The 23316-nt window shown below is 51.7% G+C and overlaps 9 protein-coding genes across 9 annotated transcripts; 4 read left to right on the plus strand and 5 right to left on the minus strand.

Annotated features, from left to right (window-relative positions):
- Positions 1–407: 407 nt before the first annotated feature.
- Positions 408–1411, minus strand: BP01DRAFT_367327 (uncharacterized protein; the record flags this gene model as incomplete). Its single annotated transcript, XM_025576451.1, has 2 exons — positions 408–694; positions 799–1411. The coding sequence occupies 2 exons, from the start codon at positions 1409–1411 to the stop codon at positions 408–410; spliced, it is 900 nt and encodes a 299-aa protein (XP_025429534.1).
- A 1246-nt stretch (positions 1412–2657) lies between these two features.
- On the plus strand, positions 2658–6359 carry BP01DRAFT_100956 (forkhead domain protein). The gene has a single exon (XM_025570237.1). The coding sequence runs from the start codon at positions 2697–2699 to the stop codon at positions 6090–6092; it is 3396 nt and encodes a 1131-aa protein (XP_025429535.1). The 5' UTR covers positions 2658–2696; the 3' UTR covers positions 6093–6359.
- Positions 6360–8309: 1950 nt separating this feature from the next.
- Positions 8310–8981, plus strand: BP01DRAFT_100962 (uncharacterized protein). The gene has a single exon (XM_025570238.1). It carries the CDS (start codon positions 8419–8421, stop codon positions 8878–8880), a length of 462 nt encoding a protein of 153 aa, XP_025429536.1. The 5' UTR covers positions 8310–8418; the 3' UTR covers positions 8881–8981.
- Positions 8982–9500: 519 nt separating this feature from the next.
- Positions 9501–10014, minus strand: BP01DRAFT_100964 (uncharacterized protein). Its single transcript, XM_025570239.1, has one exon. It carries the CDS (start codon positions 9889–9891, stop codon positions 9604–9606), a length of 288 nt encoding a protein of 95 aa, XP_025429537.1. The 5' UTR covers positions 9892–10014; the 3' UTR covers positions 9501–9603.
- Positions 10015–13941: 3927 nt separating this feature from the next.
- BP01DRAFT_101031 (putative cyclin-like protein (Clg1)) lies at positions 13942–15878 on the plus strand. The gene is made up of 3 exons (XM_025570240.1): positions 13942–14183; positions 14290–14837; positions 14892–15878. The coding sequence occupies exons 2-3, from the start codon at positions 14341–14343 to the stop codon at positions 15763–15765; spliced, it is 1371 nt and encodes a 456-aa protein (XP_025429538.1). The 5' UTR covers positions 13942–14183; positions 14290–14340; the 3' UTR covers positions 15766–15878.
- A 1521-nt stretch (positions 15879–17399) lies between these two features.
- BP01DRAFT_358528 (uncharacterized protein) lies at positions 17400–17713 on the minus strand. Its single transcript, XM_025575457.1, has one exon. The coding sequence runs from the start codon at positions 17656–17658 to the stop codon at positions 17494–17496; it is 165 nt and encodes a 54-aa protein (XP_025429539.1). The 5' UTR covers positions 17659–17713; the 3' UTR covers positions 17400–17493.
- An 11-nt stretch (positions 17714–17724) lies between these two features.
- On the minus strand, positions 17725–20061 carry BP01DRAFT_358529 (phospholipid:diacylglycerol acyltransferase). The gene is made up of 4 exons (XM_025575458.1): positions 19623–20061; positions 18117–19524; positions 17787–18011; positions 17725–17745 (listed from the first exon to the last, which is right to left on the minus strand). The coding sequence occupies exons 1-3, from the start codon at positions 19941–19943 to the stop codon at positions 17866–17868; spliced, it is 1875 nt and encodes a 624-aa protein (XP_025429540.1). The 5' UTR covers positions 19944–20061; the 3' UTR covers positions 17725–17745; positions 17787–17865.
- A 144-nt stretch (positions 20062–20205) lies between these two features.
- On the plus strand, positions 20206–21347 carry BP01DRAFT_358531 (peptide alpha-N-acetyltransferase MAK3; the record flags this gene model as incomplete). The annotated part of the gene is made up of 2 exons (XM_025575459.1): positions 20206–20741; positions 21005–21347. The coding sequence occupies exons 1-2, from the start codon at positions 20250–20252 to the stop codon at positions 21344–21346; spliced, it is 834 nt and encodes a 277-aa protein (XP_025429541.1). The 5' UTR covers positions 20206–20249.
- Positions 21348–21745: 398 nt separating this feature from the next.
- On the minus strand, positions 21746–23094 carry BP01DRAFT_358533 (uncharacterized protein). The gene is made up of 2 exons (XM_025575460.1): positions 23047–23094; positions 21746–22969 (listed from the first exon to the last, which is right to left on the minus strand). The coding sequence occupies exon 2, from the start codon at positions 22964–22966 to the stop codon at positions 22004–22006; it is 963 nt and encodes a 320-aa protein (XP_025429542.1). The 5' UTR covers positions 22967–22969; positions 23047–23094; the 3' UTR covers positions 21746–22003.
- Between the last annotated feature and the right edge of the window lie 222 nt (positions 23095–23316).

The following is a 23316-nucleotide window of genomic DNA, read 5'->3' on the forward strand; positions in this document are numbered from 1 at the left end:
GGATACGCGAACTGGGAAGGTGCTATAGGCTGGGATTATGTTTCATTATCTTTGTGTTCAGTGTGTACTTGATGCTTTTCTTGGGACCTGGCTGGAGAGATGGGGGACTGAGATACACGCAAGATGGGGTGGAAGAAAAGCTGCCCTCCGGTTCATTGGCGAAACATTGGTCTTTTATTTGATTCTTTGCCCACGGCATTACGGGATTTTCCAGACAGATGCAGCCTCTTGTTGTGTTTTGTGTGTAATAGTGGACTCGCCGGTATGGCTTGATTTGTCCGGTCGATTTCTTTGTTCATAATATGTCTTTGCAGTGATGGAGATACATAGTGTCATGGCAGTCAGACTTCATCATGTCAAGTCTTATAAGGATTGTATGCATATGTCAAATCATGCAGACATTTAAGTCATCGCGCAACAACCAAGTCACTCCGCAGCACCCACTTCTCTCCGCTCAGAACCTCTGCTCCCTCATGCAACATGCAATGCTCCCCGTGTCGATGCAGCAGCGCCATCCCCGGCTCGGGGCTGACCGAGACGGGTCGGGGATTGCGGTCCTTCCGCGTGGGCTCCGGGTAGAAGATGGTCTCTCCACCCTCACACGCCGTCAAGTAGATGAGGAGCGTCCAAGTCGTGCGCGCCGGCCGCGCCGGTTGCCCTGGCGAGTTGAAAGTAAGAGTATTTGAGTCGTCGTCTATCTACTACTTAGCCAGAGCTGCATATTAAATCCATAAAAAATCTCTCTAACTGAAAATCCCAAGACCCCCCAAAAAAATTTTAAATAAATGGAAGACTTACAATGCTTATCAAAAAACTGCCCCTTCGTGTACCGATAAATGCGAATATTCCCATTCAAGCCCAAGGGCTCCCCACCCCAGACCTTTACCGGGTTAAGTTCCTCCTCATCGTCAAATACAGCAGCAGCAGCAGCAGCCCTCTTCCCTCCCACTTCTTCCCCTTCTTCTTCTTCCTCTTCTGCCTCACCGTAGGAGGAGGAATACAACCTCTCCTCTACGGGATTCCGTCGCCGCGTCACACACCGCTTCAGCGCCGTCGTCTCCCACAACCGCCCCGCGAACGCCTCGTCCTGCACCTGGAAGCGGTCGTTGACGCGCACGGCATCGCCGCGCTTGGGTTTGTTCGGCGTAGTGGTCAGTGGGAGGGAGGCGAGGAAGGAGGTGTAGGTCTTGCAGAGGGGTGGAGGGAAGAAGTCCCGGATGAGGTAGGCTTGGTTGGGGATGAGGGGGGTGAGGGTAGGTGGTTCTTGCAGATAAGGAAGGGTTTTGGGGGAAGTGAGCGGGGGCCAGGGGATTTGAGAGGTTGCGTTTGTGGTTGTTGGTTTGGTGAGGGTGGTGTTGTTGGGTGGGGTGGTTTTGGTTTTGGTTTTGGGTGTGGGGTGTTTTTTGGGCATTTTTGGGAGGGGTGGGGTATGTGAGAAGGGTACAGTCTGTTTGTGGCAGAAAATGGAGGTTAAATTATATACAATTGAATGGGAATAAGCTGATAGATGCTAGCAGTGACGGCGGATATGATGGTGAGGATCAAAAGTGGAAGGGGATGAGTTTCTGCAGGATGGTTAGCAGGCGGTGACTTGCGCCCTACTGCTTTCTACCCCAGGATGAAATCTGGGGTGCAATGGGCTGGACATTGGAATGGAGATGGTCGGCGGTTCTTGATCATGTAGGTCAAGATGTTTTTCCCTCTACATTGCTAATATTTCTCTCAATATACTCGAATGTGTAGTGTTCTATTTTGGGAATAATCTCCATGGGTGCGAAGAGTTGCTTTCTGGGCTCAGATGAACAAGGGACAGAAGGAGTAGCATTTGAGCCTTATACGTGTGCTTCCACAAGAGTAATTGGATGGTTATTCGAGACCTTCGCACATGCAAGCGCTGTCTTCAATCCAAATATCGATCGTCTAACTCACACCGACATATCGGGGGTATACCCAAATGCATAGTCGAGGCCGAAAAGAGCTATTAGTTACGGGGTGATTGCTTGGCTAATCACAGTACGAATGAATCATCATCAAGGTCTCTCAACAGCCTTGACGAAGTGTCCTTGAGATCAACCCAAAGCAAGCCTTATATTTACACTAATCACCCTCCAGCCATGAAAATTTCACTCAGAATTAGAGGAGTGTTAACTGAGTCTGAAACTCCCGTCGCCCCAGACAATAAATTGGATGCTGGTGTTGCACGGTTTCACCTCTGCATACATTCTTCATAACACCGACCCACTAGGAGATTCTCGATGCCTATATCTGCATGTCAGAGACATCAAGCATCCTACCCCCAGGGTTGAGCAGAACGCTGAATACTATACCAGCCAGCTGTTGCGCAGACATTCAATCCCCTCCGAAGAAGGGGTGCCTGATGGACAAAGGCTAGACCCAGACAAGTAGACTCGATAAACAGGCCATACACTCCAAATACACCCAGGAACCGAAATAATACCCCAGCCCCGTACAAATTTCCCCAAAGATACCAGCCATCCCGTCACCGGAAGCGGCAGAAAAAACTCCATGAAAAAAAAAATATCGCCGGCACTACTTTTCGCCGACCAGTCAGAGGCCGTCCTGGACCGGGAGACGGGCTCACCGCCCTGAACTTCTCTCCTCCTCCTCTTTCGTCTTGTCTTCCTCCACCCCCAATCCTCTCCTACTCGACCCTCCGTCAAGACCAGCCGCCGGTCATGTCGTCGTCGCAGACCATGACAGCGCCAGCGGTGGGCCATCGTCCTCCGGATGCTGCCCCGGATATGTCGTCCGTGTACGACTATCCTCGATCACAACAACCGCAGCAACACCCGCAGCAACAGCAGCATCTTGATCCTCAACCGCATTCATCCCCGCCCGACTCCGCAATCCGCGCTTTGCACGATCCTGCCCCCGACTCCCTCGGGACCTCCTCCCCCAATGGCTTACCCGCTCCCTCCTCCACCACGATCAAATCCGAACCTGACGATCAACCTTCAATTGCTCCTGCACCGCAAGACTTTCAATCCGATCTCCGTCGACAGTCCGCCGCCAGTGCGCTGCTGGCCCAGCTCCTTGGCAATCAGCCCTCCTCTGGTCCTTCACCATCTGAGGATCATGCAATGCCGCTAGCCCCGCAAGCGACGGACCTACCGCAGCAGATCGACGAAGAACCCAATTTTCAATGGACGCTGGATTCAACGTCGGAGCCCATGCCCGCTGCGCCTGCCGACTCGACCGGCGGAGGCGCAGATCACATCCCGCCGGCTTCGACTGATTTGCCGCCTTCGCAGCACCACCAGGAGGAAAAATTCGACCATCAACCCGATACGTCCCTAACGAATCCTGAACAAGACTCAGGAGCGACGGTCAAAACGAACGATCCCTTTGATGGCCTGACAGACCCTTTGCTCTTTAAAACCAGCATTGGTCACGCTGATCTCTTCAAGCCTTTTGATGACCCGACTTCCCCCAAGAATCCGTTCGATGCCTTGCAACATAATGAGATGCTTACCGACGCGTATCTGTCGCAGAGCGCCGATCTCTCCGCGCTCGGGTATTCCGGTTTACCGCATGATGGCCCGGGATCTGTCGCCGGCTCCGAACCCCGGATCCAGGCATTTGCGAAGCTCGAGTTCGACGATGGTCACTTTTACTGCAATACTTATTCCTTCATATTGGGTCGTGATGTACGTGCCGCGCGGGCTGCGCATCAGCGCGAGATACAAGTTCGACAAGCAATGAGGACATCGCGGGCGAAGAGCTCCAGTGGCGGAAACATGTCCCATACTCCCGTTCGTGTGAAGCATGAAGGCAGTGGCGTGATTGGCAGCGTCGTCAGTGACCGTGGCGGGATTATGGGCTTTGATCCGGATGTTTCACACCTGCCTCCTCGCCTAAGTCGTCGTTCGTCGGTTTCTTCCCATGCGGAATCTGGCGCTCCATTACATGCCACCCCGGCTCAGCTCCAGTCGACCGACAACAACACTACCGATTATAATGCGCTGGCAATGCAGTCCTTGAACGATGAACACGGCGATGCAAAGCCCGTCGACGCTCTTGCGCTGCTTCCTTCGCCAGACGCATGTCCGACCATCCCCATTCATCCTCCCGCTACCGTTGACGGCAGTGCCGCTGGCCATCGCGGTATCTCCCGCAAGCACGTCAAAATCGCCTACAATTTTGATAAGAATCTGTTTGAAATGGAAGTCATGGGGCGAAATGGCGCTTTCATCGGCGCGGACTGGCTGTCGCCTGGCCAGATCAGACCATTACATAGCGGCGATTATATCCAGATAGGAGGTGTTCGCATTCGCTTTCTACTACCAGATGTACCAATCGGTGAGACTGGTGCTGACCGTGTCGAGGAGCCTCTGGCTACTGGGGAGGAGAGTTCACAAACCCCAGCTCCTGCTGCAGAAAACGAAGCTGAGGCTCAGAAGCGCACATCTGAAGCAACAGAAATCAAGGACACTCCTAGGCCGACGAAGCTCATCTTGAAAACCAGAGAGCCCGATTCGGCGCGACCAATGCCTTCGGTTGAGGGAGCTATTGATCCATCATTACAGCCAATGAAACGTCGTGGCCCCGGCCGGCCTCCTAAGGATGGTATCATGTCCAAGCGCGAAAGAGCAGAATTAGCCCGAGAGCAGAAGCTGGCAGCGAAGCGCGAGGCAAACGGAGGCGTCACGCCTCCGCCAGCGAACCGAGCGAAGGCTGGCAAGGCCCCAGCCTCCACGACCGTGACTGTCACCCCTAAAGAGATGGGCGGAGAGTCGCCTGGATCGAAACCCGAGAAGCGCAAGTATACCAAGAGGAAGAAGCCCGATGGCACTCCGATGGATTTCCCTCTACCCTCCACCGAAGGCGGGCATTTCCCCATGGAGCATCGTCCGGAGGAGTTTATCAAAGCACCCCCGGTCAAGAAGCGCAAGCCCTCACGGTCGCCATCTCCAAATTATCCTCCCGAATCTGCATATACGCCGGAGGACCTGGCCAAGCCACCTTACAACTACGCCGTTCTCATCTTCGATGCTCTCACCGAGGCTGGTACTCCAATGACACTCAAGCAGATATATCGAGCGTTGAAGTTGAAATATCCATATTTCCGGTTCAAGTGCGAAACCGAAGGCTGGACGTCCAGTGTACGGCATAACCTCAACGGGAATAGCCACCTTTTCATGCATGCTGAGCGAGATGGAAAGGGATGGTCATGGCAGCTCCGTCCTGGAGCTTCTGTCGAGAAAGAGAAGAAGAGACGCCCATCACCTCCTCCGCCAGCGGCTCCTCCTCCGCCTACCGCCCCTCCCTCGTACATGCCTGCCTTGAACCCGACGTATGGCACTCAGCCCAATGGACAGCCCAGCATGGCGAACCCGCACTTCCAATTCCCTGCTATGCCATCCAATCCTTACGCAACTCACACCCACCCTCACACTCACGCTCCTGCTCCCGTTCCATCTCCTGCTCCTCCGGCACCTCATCATGCAAGTCCCTATCCTCCGCCTTCTCAGCCCGCCGCCTCAACCCCATTTCCGATACCCAGTCCGCTCCGCAACAACCTTCCGCCCGCCTTCGCCCAGACCGTCCCTTCCACCTACACCTCACCCTATGCATCCGACCCGCCCCCGCAGCTGGTCCAACTGCAGCAGGCGCAGCAATCGCAATCGATGCCTCCACCGCCTCAACATCAGTCACCTTATCCACCGCCAAACCCTTCACCAATGCCTCCGTCCAATGCACCCCATCCGACGCATCCTCCGCATCCTCCGCCGCCACCCCCGGGGCCCTCACCAGGGCCTCCCATGCAGCATCAGCCAAACATGGGCGTCGGCCCCGGTCCTGGTCTCGGTCCTGGACCTGGCCACGGCCATATGGACAACTCAGATGCATCTTCGTTCAATGACCGTGCGAATAAAGCCATTGACGATTTTGAGGCTGTTCTTATGGAAGATTACGAAGACAAGAATTACATCCGAGAGGTGCTCAAGAGTGCACGAGCCCGTGTACTCGGCAATGCCACGGACAGCTCGTTCCCTGGTGGTGAACCGAAAGACGAGGAGGTCATTGTGGATGCTCTCCGTAATCTGATTGGAAGCTTGAAGGGAGAATAGCGAGCAGCGCTTGGGGATCGATCAGTGGCAGACAAAGGAAGGGAAAACTTGAAGGCCTTGGCTTGACGACTTAACGACTTGGGATTCTGCATTTACTACATTTATTATGTCTTGTCTAATCTGCATGCAGTTGGCACATGGCAAATCGATTCTGGTGTTTGAGGGTAAAGGGAGTCTTGATTATGGTCAGCAAGCGCTAGCGCAAAAAGAAGCCGGTCTTGATCCTCCCTTGTCGCGTTGGTACTAATGAGTATGAAAGACTCACAGCATTCACGATACGATACATTTTTTTCTCATTTTCTTGATATTTTCTTGAGTGTCCTCACAAACCTTTTTTACCATCATCCGTGTCTACACAAGCACGGTTTATCACTGACTGACTGATTGTTTTATCAATGATATCCACTCTGTTCTGGGACCTCGAGAGTCCTAACCTATTGCTTTTCGAGGATTTTGTTTCTAAACACCGCCGGCTACCACCATCTACCTCACTTGTATTCCTTCAGCATCCCACCGTGTGCAGTTGTCTGCCGTATGCACGAATTGCAAGGACTTTCCGGGGGAGGGCTGTGTCTTGAGTTCAACAACCCCTGCCCTTGTCTCCTGGCCTTTTGTATTTTTCTCTCTCACGACATAGAAGCGGAATCAGTCGGAGAAGATCCCGAGGTGGTGGAAGAGGGGAGTGGCAGGGGAGAGGAGGAATCCTGTTGCATAGCCGCAAGCCGATAGAACACCAAGAAAAGCAAGAATCCGATCCTGCATTGCATGGTGCTTGGTGTCTAGACACTGTCTATGTTGCGTCCATGACTCACTCACAGGGAGCCATTAATCCGACGGGTTGAAGGGAGAAATGTAAATGTAACATGTCAGACCCGAACCAAGAGACACCTCAAACCTGCTTTTTCTGTTCTTACTTGTGGCCCTAGTAGTGCTGAAGAGAATGATGCATGAAGTAGATGTCAGAATGACACATCTTGACCCCCAAAGCATTTGGAGACAATGAGGGGGGTTTGTCTGTACTGTACCTGAGGCCTCCCGAAGCCCACCCCTCCCCTTCCCCCTCCCTTTTACACGTACGTACAATACCCCTCACCTTCCCTCCTCTACAACATTCTATGCTGGATATGGATGGTTGGAAAAAATAGGTCCGACCAGCCGGACATGGTTGCCATTGACAAGTAGGAATTTTGCTTTCTGGCTGGTTGCTTATCCGAAACTCCCGATATGCGTTGTTCTTGTGATGGCGTGGGTTTGTTTTATTGTTTGCGATTGCGGGTAGGATTTCGCCCTGCCCCTCCTCCTCTTCCTCCTCCTTTCCTGCTTGCCTGCCTGCCTGCCTGCCTGGCTAGAGTAACTTAACCGGGCGGAGTCTTTATTCCGGCCAGGTACGGCGGCTCCGTTGAGTTGCACAGCACAGCACAGTTCAATTCACAGTTCACTTGCAGGTTCAAGATTCAGGTTCAGGTTCAGGTTCCGGGTCAGGGTCGGGTTCAGCTCCACAAGGAGTTTCTACGAGGTATCATAATAAGTAGGGAAATTATCTCCTAGGAGATAAGTTGATGCTGTAAGTTGCGTCTACTCCGGAGATACTCTCGCCCGTCTACGTACAACTTAATATGTAATTATGTCTAGTTAGTTATCCATGCTGCGTTACTCCATACTCTACTGTAAACATCCCACAGCGCAGGCTAGTTTTGGGTTTACGGTCCTTATAGGAAATATCGATCCATTCGGAATCTCTGGATTTCATTTCGTATGGATTGCCTTGTCTGCTGTTATGGGCTTTGACCCTGTTTCTTTGATTTGGGTTGTTTATTGTATTAGTAGACAAGAAACACTGGCGGGTTGCTTCCCGTGTTTCTCCAAATACTATATGTTTCTAAGTAGGGAAAGGTGATGAGTGGGGTAAGGGCGGAGGGGCATGGACAGGAAGAGAGGATAGAGGGGTTTGATGTCTGAGGTCTGAGGTCTCGAGGTCTGAGGCTTTGTTTTTTTTAAAATCTTTTTCGGGTGTTTGAAGTCCTGTGCATGTTCCTGTGCCTGGAATCTCGTCTTATTCCGACTCCCCGAGTTGGGGAGGTTGGGTTTGGTGTGAGGGGAGCAGGAGGAGGAGGGCGGGTAAATTTAACGGGAGCGTGGAGTGTGGAGTGTAGACCCATGTCGGGTGTAGGTATGGATATACGGAGTAGGTGAATAGGTATGGAGAGAGAGAGAGAATGTGTGTGTAGGAGCTTTCTAGGATATAGTTGAATACATTGTGTAAACTAACAGCTTGGCAAGGGACGATCTCGTGAAAAGTTCTACTGGAAGTCGATTCTGCCTGTGAATGAAAATTGACCTGCAAGATTGTGTAGATGGTGGGGATGGAGGGGTCACGGAGTTGAAGAGGGTTGTTGTTGTTGGATACTTACTTGGTAGTTGTAACATCTCTCACTCTAAGCTGGATATAGCGGTAGATTCCCAAGATGTCAATGTCAGACCATCTGCAAAAAGGCACGCACGGGGGGTTTTTAATTCAAAGCAAGGCGAATGCTGCTCGCATATCCGTCTGCCCGGGCTCAGAGGTTGGTTGATTGTTCGCTTGTCAAATGTGTCAGTCCGTGTCAAATGCCAGGTGAGGATGACCAGTGCCCCCGATCTGAGCCCTCTCCCTCCAACCAGGGCGATATCGGGAGATGAGGATGGGGTTTTCGGCAAGAAAAAGAAGGAGATGGTGGTGGGGGCAGGCGTTTCTGCCGAAAAGCTGAAGATGGATTCGAGGGCGTGCATACGCGATGTGCGGTATTAAGTTAACTTAGTGAATTATCGCCGATGATTAAACTTCTCCAGGAGGGCCTTCGGGCAGCGATGGCTGGGTCAGATGGGCAGGCAGGGCACTACACAGTCTGTACTCCGTACTCCGTAGAAGTGAAGCATCTGGTCAAGGCAAAGGCAAAGGCAAAGGCTCACCTTCCACCCCACTTCCCATTACTCGATCTTGTTGTGTGCAGATGGAGTGGGGTGGAGGAGGGAGAGACGGTTTGGCCACGGCAAGCAGAGATTCAACAGGATGGATGATGGAGACTGGGAGTACACACACACACTCTCTCTCTCGGTGTGTGTGTGTGGTATGTATCTGCTTACTCATATTGAGGGAGGAAGGACGGTGGTACAACAGCCAGCCAGGTATGTACCTGTGTATACCCTCACACGGATTATCGATTGTGATGGGTTCCCGATGTGATAGATCTGCTCCGGTCGGGCAAGTCGCAACACTAACTACTAAGTCAATCTGTAAGAGAATCGGTTCTTTTCAGATGTCTTGAAGTTGCCTCGGGTCTAAACCACAATGAATTGTACCGGTAGTTCTCCTCCGTGAGTTTCTAGAGGTATCTCGTAGCGAATATCCAGGTCTCTATGTGGTGACGGTGCCTGCAGGGACTGGCTGTTTCCCAGAACATCAAACAACCACGACTGCTGCAACTTATCAATACTGTGACAAGATCGTTGGAAATGCCTTTTCGGGACTGATCTAAATGGAGCTATTATCTTTGTAAGCAACCTCCAGGCAACTCACCACCATCAAGACGAATGAAAATCTCTCAGCCTGTCTAACCCCCCTTCCAGCGTTGATTGGATGCATTCCGATGCAGCTCTGAGTCACAACACCAGAAATGAAGGCAGGTAACAGCCGCAACACTCCGGGTGACGACGATGCTGAGATGCTGAGATGCTGATGGCTGATGGCTGCTGATGATGATGATGTTGACGATACTGATTCTCCTGGCCAGCCTCCGAGCCACAGAGAGACCAGGCACATGTCTTTCCCCCAACCAGATCTGTCACTCCCACCCACAGGGTTGTGGGACGCGATAATTATTGGATTTAGTTATGTTTGATGATGGCTAAGCTGCAGCAACAGGCAGGAATGTCGAAAGAATGGAAGGAGCTGGAATGTGTGCCCTTGTCGAAGATTCGACCTTGAGGTACAGTACAGAGACTACAGAGGACTAGTACGGAGGAAGGACTACTAAGGTAGATATTATTCATGTACAATGATGATTGATGGCTTCCTTGCTGCCAGTCTGCCCGGAAAAGGTACAGTCTACAGTAAGTAATCCAGATGCAGTACCTGCTGATGCAGATGTGGTGACCTACAGCGAGCGACCTCGACCATCATCGTTGAAAATGAGGCAGTTGAGGTACAGTACAGTAGTTCCAGACTTGTTCAGGCAGACCCCAGGCTTCCAGACTCAGGGTTCATTCTGCTGGACAAGGACAGGGCAGGGCCTGACATAACATGGCATGGTGTCATGGGCTCCGCCTTGAGATCACCCATCGCCACCGTCGACTTGTCGCGACCAGACTGGTGATGATGAGATCCCCTCCCCTGAGATCATGCTCTTTCTGTGCTTTTCCATCATCCCTTCTAGACGGACTAGACTAGACGCCGAACTGGCTCCCCTCTTTTCCCTTTCCTTCCTCCCTCCCCATAAACCATCCACCTGGATCCATTCTGATGGAAAGGGACCCAATCAATCCATGATCCATGATGGATCCATGATTGATCGATGATTGAATCAAACGTTGCCTCCGCCTGCCCCCTTTGGGATTAACGGTGACTGGGGGGCCTGGACAAAACAAAAAAAGAAGTTATAAATATCTGGCCAGAATGGATTAGGTAAGGCACTCTCTGTGACCAGCCAAGCCACACTGGGTGAACGACTCAAATGTCCTGATTCAGTTTAGTCTTGCTCACAACACGTTTTTGTCTTGGATCTTTTTTTTCTTGAGATTTTTTTTTTCTTTTTAATTTCTGTTGCCCATCATTCGCTAATTTAGCACGGGGGGGCGCACGGCCCAGTTATTTTGTCGAGCCGTACCACTAGCGCTCTCCTCGCCCTCTTTTTCGAGGTGTGACTTCAAAATTTGCCTCCGATAGACAGGCAGTGACGGAAATGCTCTTGGGGTTGGCCTGTCGGCTTATGAATTGGCCATGGCTAGGCACCTGCGCTGCGTTGCTCTCCTCTCCTCTACTCTAGTATTCAGTTTTCTGAAGATCCCGTGAAGTTTTGAACCTTAAGTCAATGCTTCTCTCCAATCCAGAGTACACGTACTCCGTACCGCCGCCTGTTCCACCAAGCCCAATGGACAGGTAGGACGTTGCCCTGTCTGGGATTGATTGGGGTCGGCCTCATCAACCAAACCTCCCTATTTTGTTTCTTGTGTCCAGCCGATTTAATTTCTCTTTGTATGGACACAGAAGAATTAGGGTAGAAGGGGGCGGTAGGATAACGACGGTGGTCCTCGTGAGGCGAAGCCCGACAATCAATTTCATCTACGGAGTAGATGACTAGTAGATGGTTGAATCACCCACCCACCCAGGTTCGTGAGATGCCAACCTACGGAGTATAGCGGGTTTCGAGGAATTCCATCTTCTCCTCCTCTCTCTCCCATATGGCCTCTTAGCTCAGGCGATTAAAGCAGACCGGCCGTCGCCAAGCGCTCTCGAAGCAGTAATGAATGGGTCACTGCGGTGACCAACCCCAAGTGCCGATGACTCCAGTCCTCCCTCCTCTCGAACCCCTAGTTAGACCGACTGACTAACTCCCTAAACTCAACATCTAACTAACTAACCACTAAAAAGAGAACTAACCTAGAACCGTTTGGCTAACCTCTCCGATGCTGCCCACCGCCAACCGCTAGAGCTTAGAAGGGACTCAAGGAGTGGTTGCGGCAGGTTGGCTCGGTCTTGGTCGTGCAGCTTATTATTGGATAGCACTGCGGCCACTGCTCGACAGTCAGGCGGGCGGCAGGTAAACTGAATCAATTTTACTGTACAGTTACTTCCCACTTACTGCTATGGCCACGGGACCTCGGAGTATCAATCCCAGCAGAAAGAGGGTGGTGGGTGGCAGGGTCAACCATCAATCTACACGATGCGGGTGTCGGCAAGAAGTAATAAAAATCTTTAAATAAAACAGTAGAAAGAGAGCATCACAGGATGAATCCGACTGCACCTTCTCCTCCTTCTCATCATCATTAATTCATAGTTACTAAAACCGACAGGCTCTTGCCCTCGTTTCCCGTCCATAGTCTCGGTGCCGACGGTCGAAAGACGGATTCTCCCCCCAAATCTTCCCCCCCTAAACCCATGGAAATGGGTATTCTCTTACTGTTCTAGCCTCTGTCTTAGCCTGCCTAGTGACTCCGATGTTACGGTGTGAAGACAGGGAAAAGGATTTCGCTCTCTCTTTTCTTTCTATTCTCTCTCTCTCTTTCTCTCTCAGCAGTCATTCCCGACCACCATTCTGACTAACCCTTTTCCTCTCTCTCTCATTCCCATTCAACCACTTTCCCCCTTAAAACACCAACAGATCAACCAACCAGAAGCACGAAGCGTCAACGGAACTTATTCAATTAATCAGCTTTACTGGATTATTCCTACCTAGGTAGTCTTCTCCCTCCCGTAATCGTAGCCATTCAAAACTCGGAAAAACTCTAAAGGATCGTTCCATCTGCTCGGATGTTGCGGCTGACCTCTTATTAATTATTTGACATTCAACTAAAGGTATGGAGAGAATTGATGCTGGCGGCTGATGAGGAAGGCCTATCTAATGTTTAGCTTCAGGTATTCCGAACTCCTACGGAGCCTACGGAGAATCATTACGAACGGACTTCTCAATGTATGCATGAGGTCCCGTAATGTCCTTCTCATAGAGTAATTTTTTCGTCAAGCAGTAAAGGAAACCGATTGACTTCCTCCGTATGCTGGAGAGTAGTGATCTAATTCTCCGCAATACCTACCTCCTACCAACTGACTGGTATCGAGTATTCTGAGGACAACTGGGAAGTAACTACTAACTTAACAACCACCCGACTTATCTAATGAATTCCGCAACAATGATTGACTGCACAATGGACGAGATCTCCACCCGTGCTGGATGAATATTGGCTGACAGTCTCCTTACCATACCAAAAATCCCTTCTGTCTCCCTTTCCCGTTTCACTCACCTTTTACCCACTCACTGTCCATGATCAATTTGATCATCACTTCAACTTCAATCTGAAAAATTTAATTTCCAAAAGAAAAAAAAAAAATAAAAAAGAAGAAAGTGGTTAGTCAGGCCAGGCCAGTTGAGCCGGGGATCGTCACTTTCCCAGGCTTTCCCTCCCTCCCCTCCCAACGCCGCCGCCTCTGACACCTCCTGCCCACTAGTCCCAATCAATTTGCTTTGCTGCTGCTGTTGCTGCTTTTTTTTTTTTACCCTTTCTTTTTTTACTTACTGTATCTCTCTCTCTCTTTCTCTCTTAGTTCTGTTCTATTCTCCTGTTCCTTTCTTTTGCTTCCTCTCTTACTCCGTCTTCTCTCTTCTATTTCCCCCCCATCCCTCCCTTCTCCTTCTATCCCACTCTTCATCCCTCCTCCTACCGTTTCCCTTTCTTTTTCTCTTTACATCATCAAACCTATATTCTCTCCCTCTTCCCTCCCTCCTTTGTCCACCACCTATAACCCTACCATCTTCTCTCCATCTTACCCTATACCTAACGAGCTTTTCACTAAGTATCGTTCTCATCCCGGATTGGGATCCTTCCCCTTGACGCGAGAATTGGTGTTGGTCGTTTTACACTCTCCATAAAAAAAGCGCAAAAACACATCAAAAAAGATCTCCACCGTCCCCTTCCCTATCCGCATCCACTTCCCCCCTAACACATTTCTTGACCCCATCGGTTATTCATTCTTCTCGTTCGGTTACAAATAAAAAAAACACAATCGACTCAAGCCATTGACTAGCTCGTCTGGTTCTTGGACTCCCTCGTGCTCGAGCAATTGTCCGCTCAACTGTCCCCCTTTCGAAAGCAAGCGCGCCTTCCCAGCGATCGTCGCACTCGTGCAGCAGCAACTTGTCAGACCACTTCGCGTGAATCGCCCCAAAGTCACGACTGTCTCATTGCCGCTTCTCTTGCCTCGTGCTTTGAAGACCGCCACTTCTCTATGTCATTCAACTAAGAGACACCTTCTACACCAAAGCACAGAGCCCGCGGCTCGCTGAGCAACCGCTCTCCTTCCTCTCCTCCACCAAGGATCAGGGCGTGGCGGACGTGTAGACGGTTCGTATCTATAGTTTCTTTCGATCCCGATTGTTTGTTACTCATTCGAATCCTGCTCGTCCTCCGAGCCACTTTGCTAATTCCGCGCTTGGCTACAGCATTCCAGTCTACCTTCCCCCTCCTGAACCGGTGTCGTTTTCTCTACTTCCACCTCATCATGCCATCTTTCTACGCCCCCGGCCTGCAGGGCCTTCCTCCAACTCCGCCTCACATTGTGAGTGGTGGTCGCATGGAACACGAGCAGCCTTTCTACGTCTTGGGCCCGTCCGCTGCCTTCCCGCCTCGTTACTCTCAGAACGGCTGCGAGTTCATCGAACAGTACTCTCAGGCTAACTGCTATTCCAAGTCGGCTGTCGGCATGAACGCTCAGTCTCATGTTGGGGTACGCAATGGCCGCGAGATGAACGCTGCACACTCCGCGATGAATCAGCCCATGTACGGTCACTTGGCCCCCGCCAACGTTCTGCCGCCACTTCGCAACAACGTTCAGCTGCCCCCAATGGACAATGGCATTCCACCCCAGTACCGTCGTCAGGAAATGATGGTGCAGGAGCAACCACGCAAGGAGGAAAAGGCTACTGGAGGCGTTGCGGCGCACTTGGATTATGAGATGGACCAGATGTCCGACTATGTGGCTGAAATGGCCCAGGGAATGTATGCTTTGTACATCACCAAGATCAACCTAGCAGATATTGACTTAGCGCGAAGCGTCTACCCAGGATCGTCGGTCACCCCCCAGTTCCGCAAATACGTCTATCAGATCTTGTCGTCGACTCGACTCCCGAGCTCGACCATTCTCCTGGGTCTCTACTACCTCGCTAGCCGGATGCGCATGCTTTCATCAGCCAAGGTCTTCCCCTCGGGGAGTGGTCAGGTCTACCGGATGCTGACTGTTGCACTCCTCCTGGGAAGTAAGTTCTTGGATGACAACACCTTCCAGAACAAGTCTTGGGCCGAGGTCAGCAACATCCCGGTGAGCGAATTGAACTCGATGGAATTGGACTGGCTCTTCGCCTTCGAATGGAAGATCCACGACCGTATCTATGACAAACAGGATGGGTTCGCTACATGGTTGAAGCACTGGGAAAACTGGCGTGCCAAGACGGTTGCCCGTGCCCAGGAGTCTCGCCACGCTCTGGCTCCCATCGACACCAACGTCTCCCGGCCCCATCGCGTCTCCAAGCCGCTACTCTCCCCAGAGGGCCCGATCCCTCCTCAGTACCAGCGCAGTGCTACCTTTGAAAACTCGTGGCTCAACCCGACCGCTTCCGAGTATTCACCCCCATCTGCGCCGCACAGTGGCCCCAACACGCCGGACTACTTCGCTGTTGGGCCCTGGGCGTACACCAACCCACCTCCGCCGTACACGCGGACTTGGGTGCATACTCCGGGACAGTATATCCCCACAGCCCATCAGTCACAGCCACCGTCGTACCATCACACTCCGGCCTACGCTCTACCATTCGCGCAGAGTGTGTGGACCGGTCACGGCTCGTCCTGTGGTTGCCTGTATTGCATCAAACCTGCGGAGCACTACCTGTGCGCCAACCCCTTTGCTTCGATGCAACCAATCGTCGCTTAAGGGCTGTCACGACCCTCTCTCCCTTCACGCATCGCGCCGTGGGGAAAAAGTTATTTGGTTCCTAATTCGACTATTGCCTTCGCCTTTCCACTAGACCGTGCTGTTCGCGTCGATCATCTTTCTCGCTAATGATACCGTGTTTTATTCGTGTTCCTTGCATGATTACCCTTTTTCTTCTTTGAGTCGGTTCCGCTTGTGTTATCCGCTGAAAAGTACCCGCCGTCAGTCATCCTGGCCATGCCTCCCAAAGCAAAAATCGAAAAAAAGTGTTCAACTGGGGCGCCGATGACCGATTCGATCTTCCATTATCGGCCCTTGCTTCTTTGCTTTTAATGATTTGACACTCTTCTACCACCTCGACAAAATCTCTCTCTTCGAAACGGTCGCACCCGGCCGAGTCTTCCATCTTTCCATCTTACTACTGCCGGGGTATCCTGGGCATGGAACCCTGGGGTAAGGAGTCACGACAATTATGATTGTTTACTTCCGCGTTTGCACGAGTTGTGCTTTGTTTCCGCCTTCGCGTCTCTTTGATCTCTTACTTATCTTCTTCGGATTTGGGCATCTTATCTGGCAATGTTCCTCATAGAGTGTTTCTTTATTTGACCCTGGTTGAGTTAGGATACTGGCACCTTGTTCTTTTTGTCCATCTTCTGCTTGACTCTGGGGGTGTTAATACCTTTTCTCCGTTCGGTTCTATTCTTTGACTGCTCCTTGCATTGTTCTGCTGTGGTCGAACAGATTCTTTGAGCCATTTGTTCTTTTCACGACCGGAGTCAGACACTACCAGCCGCTGTGGCGCGTTCTCGGCTGTGAGGGCTTAGCTACTCTTGGTTGTACATTATACCATGTTCATTTTTCTCTTTCCTCTTCTATGACATTTTTCCTTGCAACTTCGAATGTTCCATCACCCTTCCCCAATATCGAAGGAAATCGCACAAAAAAAAAGTGATACTCTCCCCGTCATGCCTCCTTCGAATTTTTTTTCTTGTTCACGGTGACCGCGCCGGCTTATGTGTGATTCTCAATTTTCATTCGTCCCTTGACTGTACGTTAGAACAACTACTTTCATACCAACCATATGAAAACTGGGAATAAAACACATTCGAGTTTCCAGAATAAAAAAAGAAAAAAAAAACCTGGAAATCATCACAAGAACATCTTTTCTTTCTACATCACAAGAACATCTTTTCTTTCTACTGGTAAATTAGGATCAGTTTGCAGTAAGTACCTTGCGATCAGATAGATTAGGAGGCTGTCGGTGGCCGCGATCACCAGTAGTTATGCCTCACCGACCACAGTCAATTGGCTGCCATTAAATTCCTTAGGGAAGTGTTTCCCATTCCCTAGAGGCAGTCCTCCCCCTCAGCAACTTTTTTACTCCATATGAATGACAATATTGCTTTGATATCCGCATTCCCCCACAGTCGCAGCGCGCAAGGAGGATTGAATCAAGGTTTGGCAGGCACCGCCTTTAGCCTTCTCAATGAATGCTAGAACTAGCTACTCCAGTATATAGTTCGCACAAGGTTGTACATAATATCTCCAGATAGCTTTAGTAGCCATATCTAAGGGAAACTCTCTCTGTTACTGCTACTGAGTTCTGATCTCTAGACTTGGTGCAGTGCATGGCTCTCTTTTCTAGTTACTTCTTGTTTTTGCTCAGTCAATCCAGTTGAGAGCGCTCTCGTTTGTGGCATGCATGCTGTGAGTCCTGTCCATTCCACCTTACACATTGACCCATCCTCTGGCATTTTCAGTAATGCACCACCATCTTTTAATAGCAGTACCAGAAGCATAGCAAGTAAAAGAAAACAAAACAAGAACAAAGCCAAAGGCGTATATATAGACGTAGTAAATATATAACATGGTCATGCCCACTACATGATGCATGATGGGAGAGATCATTTGAAGTGGTGTGCATTTCATCTATCATCATCGTCTAAGCTTCCACTCTCTCTTTTTTTTTTTTTTTTTTTTTTTTTTTTTTTTTTTTTTTGGCGATTCAATTTGTTTTTTTTTTTTTTTTTTCTTGTGGGGGTGTTGATATGTCTTTTCGCCTCCTCGCTAAGTTTCGGGTTGATTGTGCGCGTTCGTTTTTCATTCCTCATCGAAGATCTGCACTCGTTCGGCGTATTTCCGGATGTTGGAGACGTAGGTTTCTTCGATGTCGTCGCCTTGGCCGCTGGCGACGCGGAGGATGAGGTCGTTGAGGGAGGCGCGGCCGAGAATGTCGACGTGGTCTCCTGTTTTTTTGGGGGGTTGGTTCGTTAGAGGTTGTGGGAATGCGGGTTTGGGGGGTGGATGATGGGAGAAGGAACCAAGGCAAGAAGGAAAAAGGAAGAACGAACCTGTGTTGGGTCCACCCCGGGGCGAGAAGCGGTCCGGCTCATGGGGCATCTCATAGACCTTGATCTTGACGCCGGCGGGGTTGTAGCGCTTGATGTGCCAGCCCTTGGCGCACATGTAGCCAGTACTCAAAAGGTTGACGGTGCCGTCGCCCTCGCCCATGTGGACGCCGTGGTCGACGCCGTCGCTGTTGGTAACGGTGGTGTCGATGCTGACGTTGAGGTTGATGAGGGGGTCGCGCTCCTCCTGGTAGAAGTAGCTACGCTCGGTGGGCTTGCCGACGCCGTAGAAGCAGTAGATCTTCATGTCCGGGGCGAGCGGGAGGCGGGTCTCGAGCGGGTTAAGCCAGGTGCGCGGGTTGTGCTCGTTGGCCTCAACCTCGCGCGCGGTGTGGGCGACGCCGTGCGAGTAGCTGGCCAGCACCTGGTGGCGGTACCAGTCCTCGCCCTCGTCGAGCAGGTAGTTCAGGCTCTCGGTGATAGTCATGTTCTTGATGACGCGGCTGGTGCCGCTCTCGCGGAAGTTGAGCAGGTTGCCGAAGGTCAGGTTCTGGTGCGGCTGGTCGTCGGGCGCCCAGGTCGAGTTACCCCAGACGGCCTCGCCGCCCTTGGGGAGCATGCTGGAGATGCCCGGCATGGCGCGGAAGATCTCGGCGCGCTCCTCCTTGGACAGGAACTTCTCCAGCCCGTACACAGCGAAAGCGTTCAGCTGCGCCGTGTCGCGCATCTCGCCGGACAGCACGGCCGTGAGCCCCTTGACAGCACCGAGCATGCACCCGCTGATGTTGATCCAGTTGGCGACGTGCCTGTTGACCCAGTCCGACCCGCCCTTGCCGTGCTCCGGGTTCTCCACCCACTTGAAGAAGTAGAGCACAACCTGCGAGCCCATGCTGTGGGAGGCGAGGGTGACCTTCTCGCCCCGGACCAGGACGGCGGTCTCGATGTACGACTTGAGTCGGCTGAAGTACTGGTCCCGCACCTCCATGTTCGGGTAGGAGAGCCGCCAGTCGTAGGCTGCCGTGAATGCATTGGTCGGGTCATAGCCGATGGTCGCGAGATTCTCGAGGATCTTGTTCCAGATCCAATAGCCCGTGATAAAGAAGTCCGTCGCGTCGAACCCTTGCGCCGCGCGCAGCTTGATCCCGGGGGGATCCAGCCCAGTCTCCTTGTCCAGCATGATATGATTCTTCCAGCCCGGCTTGTCGAGCACCAGCGCCCGCATCATGCTCCAGCTGCCCCAGAGCCTCTTGCGGAAGTACTGCCGGGAGGCGGGCTCAGTACCCCAGCTCTCCAAACCAGTCGAGATCACCCCGGGGATCATGACCATCGGGTGTTTCGCTTTGAATCCTTGCGATTGGAGATGTAGTCCGACGGCGAATGGGTCGTAGTTGACGGTGTCGCGCTCATGTTGCTATCGACATGTGATTTACGGTCAGCCTTTTCTGTTTTGCATGTGCACTGTGTAATTGCCTATCGGAATATGCCCCGACCGGACAAGCCAAAACGCACCGTGAACTCTCTCGCATCATTCAAGAGCCCATGTGGCATGACTTCCATCAAGGACTCGATGTTGAAGTCCATGAGATTGTCCAGACTGATGACATCCTGCTGGTTGGCGAAGAGCACGGCCATTAGGACTCCGAAGAGCCCGCCCAGGGCGAAGATCAAGCCATTGCGACGTTTGCTGCGCGGCTTATGGATGAAGGACTCGGAGCGTTTGGATTGAGGGGGACGCGCAGGCGGAGCAGCAGCAGCAGCAGCAGTAGCAGCAGACGCAGCAGACGCAGGCGAATCGCGCTCTTCCTCCTTGGGCTGGCGACGGCGGAGCATCACCGCCAGAAAGACAATTCAGATTCTTTTCGAGCAGTTAGCTATGAGAACTGGCATGGACAGAGAAACAGCACGATCAGGCTAAAGGGAACAAAAGTAGCGGAAAGAAAGAGAAGAAAATAGAGTGCAAGAGCCGCGGCCAAAGCGAACCTCCAGAAGTCGAAAAAAGGATGAAAATCACATGTTTGGGGGGGAATCGGAGCGGGAATCGGACGTCATCCCGAACTTTTTCTCTTCCATTTACTGGACTGTACATACACCAGCAATCATCACCAGCACACATCACCACCATCACCCACTGCTCCAATGACCTCGAATCCACCATTACCAACACCCTTGGGATCATCCACCCCCACACCCACAACAACAACATTCACACAACCACCACAACCACAACCACAATCAACAACAACAACAACAACAACAACAACGACAACGACAACACCATCAACAACCCCCCTCCGCTACGTCCGCTACGATGGCGCCCGCGAAGACGAGTACGTCCCCGCCATGCGCCAATTAATCTCCAAAGACCTCTCCGAGCCCTACAGTATCTACGTCTACCGCTACTTCCTGTACCAATGGGGGGAGCTCTGCTTCATGGCCATGGACGACACCCGCCCACCCGACTCCGCCATGGTCGGCGTCGTCGTCTCGAAGCTCGAACCCCACCGCGGGGGGCCCCTGCGCGGCTACATCGCCATGTTGGCCGTCAAGGAGGAGTACCGTGGGCGAGGCATCGCGACAAAGCTGGCACGTATGGCGATCGATGCGATGATTGAGCGGGATGCGGATGAGGTAGGTTTTTTCCCCAACACACACATATAATACACCTTTATAGCTATAGAAAAAGGTCACACCAGCAAGCACAACCCCTCCTACATGCACCCACACAATATGCATACCGAACCCAACCCCTACACATATACCCCCTACAAACCACAACCACAACCACAACCACAACCCTACACCTACGAGCACGAGCAAAAGCACAAGCACAAGCCAAACAACACAAACAGAGAGAGGAGCGCAAGCTAACAGAGTCCCCCTTACGGATGCAGATTGCCCTCGAAACCGAAATCACCAATACGGCCGCCATAAAACTCTACGAGCGCCTGGGTTTCCTGCGCAGCAAGCGACTTCACCGGTACTACCTGAACGGCAACTCAGCGTATCGGCTGGTATTATACCTGAAGGAAGGCGTGGGGTTGATGCGCACGAGCATGATGGACCCGTATGGTGGTGGAGGTGGTGCGGCTCCTGTTGTTCCCCCTTATCCACTTCCACCGGGTGGTTCTGCGGATCCACGAGGGGATGATAGTGGAGGAGGAGCGGAGATGGCCGGTGCGCTTGCGGCGCCGGAACCTGCCTTGTTGCATGGGAATGGGAATTCGGGGTGGTAGGAGTATTTGTTTTTTTTTTTTTTCTTTTTTTTTCTTCTGGAGAAGATACCACCATCGAGGAGACGGACAAGTCGAAAAACGTCTGAATTGCCTTGCCTCGTTCCCTCGATACTGGATTGAACATACTAGATACCGCAACAAACCCGATGACCAACTAACGACTATGTGTATGCGCCATGTGATGAATATGATTGATTTCCCTTTGTTTTAGAGTCGGATGCCGTGGCTTGGGGTTGGCAGTTCGTTGCACATCATCCCTCGGATATGGCCTGACCTTGCTAGATGTTTGTCTGGAAAGCTATGTAGATACATTTTGTCAAATCTGAAAGCAGAATGTGCATTCATATGATATACATCCCAATTGGTATTTTCTTATCTATCTCTAGTGATGTCTATATAAACAATCATGGCTTGTCAATGCCACTCAGTGGTGTACACTATTTATATACATGGTCGCCAAAGGCCAAGAGATGAGGAGTGAGGAGGTCGAGGAGGGGGTATGATAGAACAGTACGGACATTCGTAGGCAAAGGGTATCCCTAATAATACAGACAAGAAGAAAAGCCAACACCACGAACCATCAGAAACAAAAAGGTGATCCACGGCAATATAGAAGGCAAAAGCAGACAACGACGCGGTTCCAGATCAAGGCGCACATCACCGCCGCCGCCACGGCCGCTGCTGCCGCGGCTTCTGCCTGTTCTTGAATTTGGCACCCCGGGCGACCAACTCGACAGAGACGATATTGTCTCGCATCCATTCGAGAGTCAGAGGCGCCTCGCGAGACATCTCCTTCCATTCAAGATCCACAAATGTCGCCGCATCAAGCATCGTTAGAAATGGCACGCGAGGTGCGTAGACGCGCGCCACTTTCTGATCGCGAGCAAGGATCGCCTCGCTGACATTTAGCTGGTTGTCACGATCGTTGGCATCCACCTTGGTGCAAATGTACCTCATGGGGTCGTCGGAAAACTCAGTCGGCAGCCCTGCCAAGTCATAGGAGACATCGGCTTTGGTGGGTCTGGGCATTCCCAGATCAATCCCGAGAATGAGCCGCGCCGCAATGGCCTTGTGGAAGGTTGTCTCCGGCCCAGCTTCGTACAACAGGGATCCATAGACCCTCTCGGCAATCCGATGGGCATGTCCTCTCATACAAGCATAACGCCAAATGACACGGCTGATGTTGAAGTACCCGCCGTGCCATGCATGCAAAAAGAGTCGCGTCCAGCCGGCGACATTGAGGTCTCTCATCGGATCATCCATGGTCTGATGCAAGTATCGTAACGCTTGAATGATATTGCCCTTGTTACATGTGCTCACGAAAAGAAGAAAGGTGTAGGGCTCTATCCGGATTCCATTCTGCCTGCAGAATTGGAATAATTGGTCCCTAGCTTGCGGATTCTTCACGCGCATGACGGCACACATCATCTGATTGACCATACTCGAGCTCCACCACGCAGTGTCATAGTCCCTGGCAAGCATCTCCAGGAAAGAGTTCATGTCTCCCCCGTCACGAAGGTGGTTAACCAGTAGTTCGTGTATGACTGCTCGTAACGCTGTCCGCACGTGCGTTGTCCGCTGTAACATCCCTTGCTGCTGTAGACTGTTCACTACTGCCATCTTCTTGTTGGGAGAAACAAAGCAGTCAGCATATGCAAGCCAGGTCTCGACATCTGCGCGGATGCCCAGTTTTTCCATACCATGCAAGAGGTTCCTGAATCGTGTCAGGTTCTGTTCGAGGGCCGAGGACTTGAGCATAATATTGAAGGATTCTACCGTCGCAACGTGGCTTGCAGACTTGAAGATCTGATGTGCGACCCAATACTGCTTATGTCGCAGCAAGTACGACAAAGCTAGATTCAACGACGCGGTGGATATTAATTTCGCCGTAGGACTTCCCAGAAAGAGCCTTTCGAGAGCATCGGCCACATCCGTAGCATGCCTACTCCACTGCCCCGCAGTATTGGGCC

This window comes from Aspergillus saccharolyticus (genome assembly GCF_003184585.1).
Source record: "Aspergillus saccharolyticus JOP 1030-1 unplaced genomic scaffold BP01scaffold_26, whole genome shotgun sequence".
NCBI lineage: Eukaryota > Fungi > Ascomycota > Eurotiomycetes > Eurotiales > Aspergillaceae > Aspergillus > Aspergillus saccharolyticus.

Coding starts and splice junctions, on each gene's coding strand:
- BP01DRAFT_100956 (XM_025570237.1), top strand. CDS start 2,697: ATGTCGTCGTCGCAGACCATGACAGCGCCAGCGGTGGGCCATCGTCCT.
- BP01DRAFT_100962 (XM_025570238.1), top strand. CDS start 8,419: ATGAAAATTGACCTGCAAGATTGTGTAGATGGTGGGGATGGAGGGGTC.
- BP01DRAFT_100964 (XM_025570239.1), bottom strand. CDS start 9,891: ATGTGCCTGGTCTCTCTGTGGCTCGGAGGCTGGCCAGGAGAATCAGTA.
- BP01DRAFT_101031 (XM_025570240.1), top strand. CDS start 14,341: ATGCCATCTTTCTACGCCCCCGGCCTGCAGGGCCTTCCTCCAACTCCG. Junction 14,838..14,891: donor GCTGAAATGGCCCAGGGAAT/GTATGCTTTGTA, acceptor CTTAGCGCGAAG/CGTCTACCCAGGATCGTCGG.
- BP01DRAFT_358528 (XM_025575457.1), bottom strand. CDS start 17,658: ATGCATCATGTAGTGGGCATGACCATGTTATATATTTACTACGTCTAT.
- BP01DRAFT_358529 (XM_025575458.1), bottom strand. CDS start 19,943: ATGCTCCGCCGTCGCCAGCCCAAGGAGGAAGAGCGCGATTCGCCTGCG. Junction 19,525..19,622: donor ATGATGCGAGAGAGTTCACG/GTGCGTTTTGGC, acceptor ACATGTCGATAG/CAACATGAGCGCGACACCGT. Junction 18,012..18,116: donor CCGGGGTGGACCCAACACAG/GTTCGTTCTTCC, acceptor CCAAAAAAACAG/GAGACCACGTCGACATTCTC.
- BP01DRAFT_358533 (XM_025575460.1), bottom strand. CDS start 22,966: ATGGCAGTAGTGAACAGTCTACAGCAGCAAGGGATGTTACAGCGGACA.